Genomic DNA, 10823 nt, shown 5'->3' with positions numbered 1-10823 from the left:
ACCTGGAATCATCTCAGTGTGTTGGTAATTGGCTTGTGTGAGGGCCCACGTCTTTGTAGTTTTACAGGTTAACTGAAACTCCACCAGTCTCCAGTTCAAAGCTACTGTAAAACATATAAAATGCTTGAGGCTGCGTGGAGGCGTGGGGGGATGAAGGAGGGGGGTGTTTATTCTGCAGGATGCTGCCTGTTTTCAGGGCGCCAGAGCTCCGGCACCTGCCGTTTCTTTTACCTGGAGCCTTGTTAGTTGCTCAGCAGTTTCCCTGATGATGATGTGGAGGAAAGCTCAACATCTGGTTCATGTTAGCAAATGTTGCTGCTGCTAATGTGGCTGCCGCTTGTGTTCTTACAGACTTTCTGGGGGCCGTGCCGTTGGAGCAGAACAAGCAGGAGGAAGGTGAGGTCATGTTCTGCGTGGCACGGGAAATTCAGGGGTTGGAAAGTTTAAAAGGAGATGAATCATTCAACATTTTTCAGTCAGGTCATCTGGACAGTTTCTTTTGTGTGCTGAAACGTTTCGCCTTCGATCCGGAAGGCTTCATCAGTCAAGGAAACACACAACAAAACTGATTCTTCCCCCAACAGCTTACTCCAAAGTGGAACAGACCAGTTCTGCTTGTGGTTAGATGGTCTCTTTGGTACGCTCCTCCTCCATTGCCGGCCCTCTTCCTTGTTGACAGTCTTGTCAAACTGGTTGAAAACAACAAAGTCCATGCTCAATAATCCAGGTATAAAATCCAACGTAAAATGTTGGATTTTATACCTGGATTATTGAGCATGGACTTTGTTGAGATGAATCATTGTTTTTGTTGTGTTTGATCTAAAATATGTGCAGCTTCCTGATGTCTCATTACAATTTCCCCACAGACCAAAGGAGGTGAAACAGTTGGTACACACAAATATTAAACATAAATGCTGACATGATAAATATCATCAGTTTGCTGGTTAGTTAATGCAGAAACTCTAGTTTTAAAAGAAAGCTTTTCCATCCATCCATTATCGTTACCTGCTTCTTCCTTTCTGGGTCACGAGGGTCACTGGTGCGCATGTCCAGAAAACCCTGGACAGGTTGTAAGTCCATCACAGGGAGACAAAGAAGACAAACAACCATTCAATCACACCTTGGGACAATTTAGAGTTATCAATCAGACTAACATGCAGGCTTTGGTCTGTCGGAGGAAACCAGAGTACAGCAGTCCCTCATTTATCGCGGGTGTTTTCCACAAGTGAAAAACTGTGAAGTACGGATACAGAAGTTCAAGTTCAGTAAACTTTGTCATGACATGTGCCAGGCTGTAATCACAAACTCATCACCTGTTACGCCCAACCTCCCTCCTTAAATAAACAATTTAAATTGAAATACTGTTACATTTTAAATAAGCAATCCATGCAGCATGGATTATTTATTTTAAACATTACAGTATTTAAATTGTAGAGAAGAGAAGTGCAGCAGGACATCAAAGGGATGTCACGCAGCTTCAGCTCTGCAGCACGGAGCAAAAATGTACTTCTTGATCATTGACACTGAAACAACTGAACATGAAGTTCTAAAACAATTAAAAAATAACTTTTAACACGTTTATATTTTGTGATTATGACGATTTTACGATGTGACATACTTTGAATTTTAAGTTGGAAGACAAAAGTCGATCGGTGCATCTGAACAGCGAAGGGTTAACCCTTCACAAAGCTGATGCAGGAGAAATGTGTGTGCGTGGCAGAGAAGGAGATCAGCTGATCAGCTGCAGGAGGGAGCTTTCCCCTGCACTTGTGGGCTGCACACATGATGCAAAATCATTTAAATAAACAACCCATGGCTCATTCGTCAATCAGCCAATCGTGTCATGTCCAATTTTATTTTGAAAAACCGCGATATAGCGAATATGTGAAAAACAAACTGCGAAGTAGGGAGGGCCTACTGTACCTGGAGAAAACTCACGCATGCATGGAGAGAACATGCAAACATCACCCAGAAAGGCCCCGCAGGCTGGGATTTGAACCAGCAGCCTTCTTGCTGAGAGGCGACAGTTCTACCAGCTGAACCACCGTGCTCCCCAAGAAAGCTTTTAATAAGTGTAATCAACAAGACTTTTTGTACAGCTGCTGAACTCTTATTTTTTTTTTTTTTAGAAACTGTTGAGTCCAAAGAGACTTTTTAAACTAGAAACTGGAACAAACTGCGTTCTTTGTGTTTTGGCTTCAACTTTCAAGGTTTTTTTTTTTTTTAATTCAACCTTTATTTATACAGGTTAGTCTCATTGTAAATGAGTCCTCGTGACTCAGTGAGACTAACCTGTATACTGTAAATAAAGGTTGAATGAAAAAAAAAGCTTGAAAGTTGAAGCCAGCTGTTGCAGTAAACGTTTTGTGTCCTATGTAAATTAATGGGACACATTTTGTTTCTGTTTTTTACCTTTTGCATCCGTCCAGAAGACCTGACTTAACTTTGTTAGATTTTTCTGTCTGGATTATTGAGCATGCGTCAGGACATGTGTAACATTGTTTTAACCTGGAAAAAATAAAATCTCTGAATGTCTCTCTGCCCATACATAAAACTGTCTGAATTCTGAAAGTAATTTTTCAAGATCTGAAATCTGTTTAGTCTCACTTCCAGTATGAATTCTGGCGCAGTGCACAGAAACTTCAGTTCACTTTCTCTGCCGTTCCCAACTCCCCACAGGGGCTGCAGTGTCTGATATGAAAGCTGAGGCTTTGGCCAACTTGAAAAAGCTGGTTCGCAACAGAAGGAACGTCCCCGTCTTGGCTGTGCCCCAGTTCCAACGTGTGCCTGACTTCTGGGGATGGTACAAGTACTTTATGGATGCACACAACCAGGAGGGAGTGAGTGGAGCTTGTTGCACATCAATTATTCAGTTTCTTCCCGTCACAATCATGAATCACTGGATGCATTTTTTAAGAGTTTAATCTAATGTCTTAGACTCTTTTACCGTCAAACTTTGTATAAAGAACAAAAAAAGGCAAATAACAGAGCATGTATTTGCACAGAGGATTTGCATAAAGCCATAAAAAGCTTAATCTAAATTGGTTTAAGCTTGACTTTAGGTCTGTAGATCAGTTTGGATCAGAACTAGGTGTTTTCATTTTAACCCCCCCTCTGATCTATGTTTCAGGTGGAGGACCTTGACCGTTTATACCTGGCCTACTTGCAAAACAAGCACAGGTCCGAGGAAGGACCCACCTTCAATCATTACCTCAAACATCTTAGTGAAATCTACAAAGCTTGTGCTGATTCTGATGATCCAGAATGCATAGCTGAGTCTACCAGCAAGCCAAAAGCAGCTGTGGTCATGCCTGCCTCCATTAGGTCTGGTGCTATCAGGATGTGCAACCCCTACATTGACCCCTACTGCACCTATGCCCTTGATACCAAGGCTGGTGCCCCTGCGCTAGCTCCAGCCAAGGTTCCAGCTCCCATCCTCAGTCCTGTTCAACCCATGTCCATGTCGAGCCCCATGGGGTTCTACCAATACGCCCCCATCCTGGAGCCCTTCCTGAACGCCGAGCAGAGGAATGAGCTGCTCAGGATCTGCCAACCTGAGGATGTGGAATGCCTGCAGTATCACCTGAGATCTGCATACGGGTATCGCCCGGCCTTTGGTCCGGCTCCATCTTATGCTGCGCTCAAATGTGACCCCAAAGACCCCTACTGCACGCCCCGTCTATTCCAGAAGTCTGCTGGGGCGTCACCTAAAGAGCAGCACTGCAACCCTCTCTTTGATGGAGACTGCAACCCTCTGACCGCCACCAGGTTCTCCAGCTTCACCAAACCCATCGTGAAGTACGTCCCCAAGGGTGAGCCAGTTTCTCCTGCTGCTCCTCTGACCTGCGACCCTCGCACCAACCCATACTGCATTCTAGCAGTAGCTGCTGCCCTGCGCAGACCCCCTCCACAGCTCCCCGAACACCAGGTCTGAATCTGAAGTCTTGTTTGAATAGTTTATTTTATCAAGTCCTGTGTAGTCTTACTGAATGGTGTCTCTATTCCTAGCATTTGGTGTATTAAGTAACGTAGTATAATAAAATTTCTATTTATTGATGCTTTCACTTGACCACAAACACAAATAATTCAATCAACCAGGTCCGCTACCAGCTCGGTGTCCGTGGCAAGACCAGGGAGGGCTACGACTGCTTTGTGCACTATGACAAAGACTGCACCCCGGCCAAGTCTGGCTCTGAGGCTTCGTCTACACCCTTCTGCCACCCATACGATCCCAACTGTTTCAAGTTTACCTCACCCTCCAATATTGAGGCCTTAAAGTCCGGTAAGGATGACGTTATCCTTCCAGATCCCGATTGCGACCCTGAGTATGACTACCACTGCCGTTTGCGTCGAGCCAAACCCAGCGCCTCCGCTGATGGTCCAATCCCCGATGAAACAAAGGCTACAAAGGGGGCTGCTGTGCCACGCTTTGAAGACTTCCTCCGAGGTGTCATGAGCCAGCACAAATAAGTTTCAACACCCGCTGCACAGTTGTTCTAGATAGAAATATCTTAGTGTAAGTCTGTGAGGCCAATGAATCATTCACAGCACAAATGAACTTTAAATTAGCAACACAGATTAGAAAATATGGAGGTTTGACTCAAATAAGCAACATAGACAGTCACATTGGTAAAAACTGGAAATCATGTTTGTATAAAATCGATGTTCAGAAGCTTAATAGAATTGGGAGCGTTCTATACTGTTTCTTTCTGTTGTACATTATCTTAAATGTATTTTGTCTGTCGTCTTCTGCTTTTCTCTGTTCATTTAAACATTTTACAGCTTCACCTGTATGGATTTTCTAAGTTCTAAATAAAAAAAGAGACCAAGTGAACTTTATTTATAGAGTCTAAACCATCCACACACCGCAGAAACGTCTGCTCAGCAGGTGAAGAAATAAAATTACAAAATCCAGAGTGTTGCCATACAGACTTTGTCGGAGAATGAGTTTACTCTGTTGTAATTTCAGAGCGTCGGTCTGCAGCTGTTATAACTAACAAACAGCCCGTTCTTGTGCCAGCTGGCATGCAGTGTCGGGCTTTCACTTCAACTGAATTCAAGCAGCTCATTGCTGCACAATTTAATGTCACCGTGTTTTGGTTTTGCGAACCTTCCAATAAGTTGAAGATTAATACTGACAGATTTCAAAATTTTGCATCTGTTCGAGGACAAAGGAGCAAAACAACAAACAGCAGGGTTGAAACCAACATAAACAACAACAAAAAAAGTGAGTTTAATTTCTCAGCCATTTAAGTGCCGGTTGGCTCCAGAATTGTTTTGTGTAGCGATAATACAACTCAGTACTTTGAGTGTACTGGGTAAGTACCTGGTATGTACAAGTAGGGCTATTTATGAAGTGACATGTTACCCTGTACTTAAAGGGTACATACCTGATACTTGACGGGTGTAAACTACAAATGGCACCTGAATATCTCACCCTAAGTCAGGGGTGTCAAACTCATTTACAAAAGGGAGCCAAAATTAAAACCTTGTTCAAACTAAGGGCCAATTTCAGAAACTACATTAACTCGAATCAGATACCCAAGATCATTTCTTGGTCACAAGTTCCTCAACAAGAGTTTGATTAGTCTCATTTGATGTTCGCAGTTGTGCTTTCAACATCATAATCAAAGATTACTGAAAAAAATTCAAGCGATAGAAGTATTTTATATTTCACATAACGTCTTGGGGGCCAGATAAGATGTCACAAGGGCCATATTTGGCCCCCGGGCCTTGAGTTAGACGCATATGCCCTAACTGATCAATTCACACACAAAAAAAATAAAAATAGTGACAATGAAAATGCATTCTCAAATTATTTAGTGTCATTTGTGAATAAAAATGTAATACAAATTAGTTAAGAATCACCACTATACGGCTGGGATTTTCTTTGGGATCTTCTTAAGGTTTAGTCTGGGATTTGTTTTTTGATTCATTTGCAGTAATGAGAAATTGTCACAGAGTAAGCTAATATAATCTTTGGATTCATAAACTGCTGCTGGTACTTTGTATCTCAAAGAGCCTAATGGTTACAGAGCAGACTGGTCATACAGTACGGGCAGCTGTGGTTGAGTGGTTAGAGCAGTCGTCCTCCAATGCAAGAGTTGGGGGTTTGGTTCCACCAGCAATCACTTGCCGACGTGTCCCTAGTCAAGACATTGAACCCCTCATTGCCTCCGAAGTGTGTCCCATCAGTATGAATGTGATAAAGCACTGATTAATGTTTGTAGAGATCTAGTAGAGTGCTGTATGAATGGGTAGATGAGGGCACAGATTGTAGTGTAAAGCACTTTGAGTGTCTTGATAAGATAGAAAGGTACTGTATACAGTCCATTTACCAGCTCTGTCGTATCTGGACTGTTTTCCTGCCAGGCAAGTCAGGTCATAATGGTCTTCTGAAAAGAATTCATTCAACTTTAATATTTTTTAATCATTTTATACGTTAGTCCCATTGAGCCTCGGGAACTCATTTACAAGAGAGACCTGATTTTAACAAAGAATGACGACAACAAGGATTCAAGGTTTTTTTTATGTTGTGGAATGAAATTTTGTACACAGGATCCCAGTTGCATCCAACAAAAGTATAAAATGTAATAGAAAAGCAGTAATAAGATCTGAGATATGAACTAAGAAAAACGTTAATAAAAATACACTAAGCACTAATAGCAAAAAAACATTACGTCGAACAGAAGCACGAACATGAGTCTGTGTGAGCAGATGCGCACGAATGAACACAGCAACATGAAACAGATCAGCAGCAACATGAAACAGATCAGCAGCAACATGAAACAGATCAGCAGCAACATAAAACAGATCAGCAGCAACATGATGAGATTATCCTGGTTAGATGTTCATGAGTCTAACAGCCTCAGGGTAGAAGCTGTTCCTCAGGCTAGTTGTTCTACACTTAATGCTCCTCAACCTCCTTCCTAAGGGGAGCGGGGCAAAAAGTGTGTGTGCTGGGTGAGTGGGGTCCTTCATGATGCAGGTGGCCCTCTTCCTGCATCTGGAGCTGTAGATGTCTGTGATGGTGGGGACTGGGAGGCTGACTCCAACAGTAGGCAACAATAATATACAACAAAGACAACAATAGACCTTCATAAAAGAAAGCATGTAAAACTGAGAAGAATAAATGAAAGAAATTAGTATTTAAAAAAAAAACAACAAAACAAAAACAGCTAGGTTGTAAAGTGATGTAGAAAACTAAAAACAGGAACATGTCTCCATTGGTTTTTGCCATGAACTTAACTGAAGCCACTTAGAGACGTCAAGGTTGAAAGCTTCCAATCCTTTTGCAAGGTGTTCCAAGATACAGGAGTGGAGTGGGAGAAGGCCCTACTAGGACTGAAGTTAGAAAGACGTGACCTCTTCAGTGCTCGCTCTTAACTGAAACTCTAAACACTCACATGTTATCTGGGAGCAGATTTATGTCACACATACACCCAGAGTCTGTTTACACAGTAACACTGTCTGGAAACAATTTTTTTTGATGGTGATAGTGGAAAAAGTCATCAGTTTAGACAGTAATGCAATGCTTTTTAAATCTAATGTAGTTTCCATACCAGACCAGTAGCTGGCGCTGTGATTTTTTTATTTGCACAAAAACAATTTAACTTCCATTACATCTAAAATGGTGGATACGTGCCTCTGGTTTGGACTAAGGAGGTTGAGTTGCTCCTACACATCGAAAAAAGGGTGCGGGCACAAAAAGCACTCTGCAATCCACCACTGTTACTGTAGTTCATCTACTCCCACAAGCACAGAAAAACAATTAGTGTGCAATGTGCAGCTTCACACACATGTTGGGCATTTTTCCAAAAACCTCCTCACAGAGACCTGGATTTTAAAAGGTCCCGATGTTAAGAAAACGATTATGTACAAACGCTGCAGGAATGCACATTCATTTAAAAGCAGCGTAGTGTATCCAGGGTCTCAGAAAGTTTTCAAAACTGCCTTGCTGTGGCAACCAGACAGACTTCTCGGCCTGTTTTAAAGATAAAAATCACACAGCTACCCACAGTAATGAGGACCTGAGCTAAATCTAAATTCTAGAAAGTTCCAGATATTCCCAAGTGTAGCTGCTGGTCAGAGCAGTTGGCGTCTTTCTGCTGCGTCGGGATAAAAATCAGCACAGCACATTAGTTTCTTTTAGACAGATTTGCTCATGAAAACGTTTCCTTTGCTTTTACAGACATTTTTGAGAAGAGTTGTTGTCTCTCTTGTGATAATCCTTTGATTTAATTAGGCTCTGCTTTGTTATAAACTATAAAATTTCCAAATCTCCCCTTCGATTTTTTATATACTACAAATGTGTTTGAGTTTACCTTAAATCTGGACATCAGTGCATGCAATTAGTTTATATATTGAAGTAACACAGTTGTCCTTTAATGTTAGTTTTTACTTTTATCCATCCATCACCTTTACCCGCTTCTTCCTTTGTGGGGGTCGATGGTGGCATGTCCAGCTATCACTGTGAGAGGCGGAGGACATCCTGGACAGGTCTCCAGTCCATCACAGGGACACACAGAGACAAACAACCATTCTCTCTCTCACACCTAGGGACAATTCAGAGTTACCAATCAGCCTAACATGCATGTTTTTGGTCTGTGGGAGGAAACTGGAGTACCTGGAGAAAACCCACGTATGCACGGAGAGAACATGTAAACTCCACACAGAGGCCCCCGGACTGGGATTTGAACCAGGGTAACCTGCTCGCTGAGAGGCAGCAGCTCTAACAACTGCGCCACCGTGCTGCCCTGTTCTTACTTTTATTTATTCACATTTTTGAATTTGAGAATATGATTTAAATTGAATCAGCGCAATGAGTTTGTTGCTGACAATTGTAATTTCTTATACAAGCACATTTTAAAGAACAGTGAACACAGATAACAAATACAAAGAAAACTGATATTACAAAGTAATTGTATAAATAACATTTACACGGTTCATAGCTTTTGTCAAATAAAAAAAGTGGATTAAAATCTTAGTTAGCTTTTTATTGTGTTAAATTGAAATCTATTAAACAAGTGCAGAGCTGCACTTTTAGTCAGAAAAATGACCGACTTAATATTTATTAATTAATTAATTAATTCATTCATTCATTCATTTAAAAGAAACAACACAAATTCATTAAAAAGAAAAAACATTGAATGAAAAGGGTGCAGAAAGAAGGAAAAACATTCTTATAATATATGTCTCTTATTAAAAAAATATATAAAATAACTACAAACAAACAACAACTCAGGCTTGAACAATTTCCAAAGTAAAAACAAAAAATATTAGATATCCTTCACATGGTATCATACTTTCCCAACAACTTTAACTTAATCATCTTTTTAAACATATAGATTGTTTCAGAATATTTATGTTGATATCAAGACAATTCCACAATCCTGTTCCCTGAATTACAACGCAGCTCCTTCAGACCAGTTCTAAATGAAGGTTTTACAAATATTTCCATTCCCTTAAGGTTATAATGACTCTCGTTTTTAACAAATTCTAATTGAATATTTGGCGTTAATATTTTTCACGAGCTTTATACATGACTTGTAAAATACTATATTCAACTAAATCATAAAATTTTAATAATTTCATCTGATGAAATAATATATTTGTTGGGTGACCATAGCACTTCCTACTAATAATTCTTATCGCTCTTTTTTTGTAAAATAAAAATAGGATTTGTAATTGTTTTGCATGCTTTTCCCCAAACTTCAATACAATAGATTAAATATGGAATAATCATTATATTATACAATATATACAAAATTTTATCATTCAAAAACTCTTTTACTTTATACAGTAATGCAATTGATTTTGCTATTTTTATTCTTAAGTAATTTACATGAGATTTCCATGTCAGCTTCTCAGCAATAATGACAACCAAACACTTTATTTCATTAACTCTATGAATTTCAATACTGTCAGTTTTAAATGGGATTTCGATACTTTTCTTTCTATTACTAAATTACAACCAACTGTTGCCAAAAACCATTAAATTGCTGATTAATATATTGTGCCAGACTTCTTTAGTGTAGCGATGTTCAAAAACACCAAATATTGCTTGTTTATTTGTAAATCTGCCTTTTGGATGAATTAATCAACTTCGACATGAAGCAACATGAGCTCTTATGGTCAGTGGCTCAACCCAAAATTATTTCCCTGGAAAAATAATAAAATAATAATTTCAGGGAGACACAGCTTCCAGCAGGTGATGCTCTCAGAGCTCATATCTGTCTGACCAAATCTGTCTCCACCAGTCTGGTTGTCATGTGTTTTGTAATAAAACATTTTCAGCTGATGTATGTCTCCTTCCTTCATTGATCAACCAGCGCTGTGTTTGTTTTATCAGCAGAACAAATGAGAAACATTTTAAAATCCCAGCTGCACACTATATATATATATATATATATATATATATATGTGTACATATATATTAAGACAAAACTTCTGATCTCTTTAGGTGAGAGGGTGAGAGCTGAATCTTTTTTTTTGAAGGTCGTCTCTGAGAGCAAAGATCAAACTGTGCGAAGAGGAGAAAAAGAAAATGTTTGGAATCAATTTCACGCCTCCGTGAAGAATAATTGCTGTGGATCTGAAACGTTCTGATATTAAGATAAGCGCCTTTCAGCCCGTCACAGCGGAACACGTTTAGTCTACTGCTGTATCACGGCTGTCCGCTTCCTGGTAATTATTGAATAAACGATGAACTTATGTGACAAAAAAATTAAATTGAATTAAAAAACATTACATTTTCTTCTTGTCTATCATTGTGACAGATAGATAGATAGATAGATAGATAGATAGATAGATAGATAGATAGA

At 39.9% G+C, this 10823-nt stretch overlaps 1 protein-coding gene across 1 annotated transcript; it reads left to right on the top strand.

Annotated features, from left to right (window-relative positions):
- Positions 1–2683: 2683 nt before the first annotated feature.
- Positions 2684–4673, top strand: and2 (actinodin2). Its single transcript, XM_037681827.1, has 3 exons — positions 2684–2840; positions 3131–3928; positions 4099–4673. The coding sequence occupies exons 1-3, from the start codon at positions 2697–2699 to the stop codon at positions 4468–4470; spliced, it is 1314 nt and encodes a 437-aa protein (XP_037537755.1). The 5' UTR covers positions 2684–2696; the 3' UTR covers positions 4471–4673.
- Positions 4674–10823: the final 6150 nt, after the last annotated feature.

The sequence above is a fragment of the Nematolebias whitei genome, chromosome 9 (assembly GCF_014905685.2).
Source record: "Nematolebias whitei isolate Nwh7 chromosome 9, NemWhi1, whole genome shotgun sequence".
Taxonomy (NCBI): Eukaryota; Metazoa; Chordata; class Actinopteri; order Cyprinodontiformes; family Rivulidae; genus Nematolebias; species Nematolebias whitei.
Note: the sequence above shows the minus strand (reverse complement) of the source record. Positions and strands in the feature narration are given on the sequence as shown.

Coding starts and splice junctions, on each gene's coding strand:
- and2 (XM_037681827.1), top strand. CDS start 2,697: ATGAAAGCTGAGGCTTTGGCCAACTTGAAAAAGCTGGTTCGCAACAGA. Junction 2,841..3,130: donor ATGCACACAACCAGGAGGGA/GTGAGTGGAGCT, acceptor TCTATGTTTCAG/GTGGAGGACCTTGACCGTTT. Junction 3,929..4,098: donor CACAGCTCCCCGAACACCAG/GTCTGAATCTGA, acceptor TCAATCAACCAG/GTCCGCTACCAGCTCGGTGT.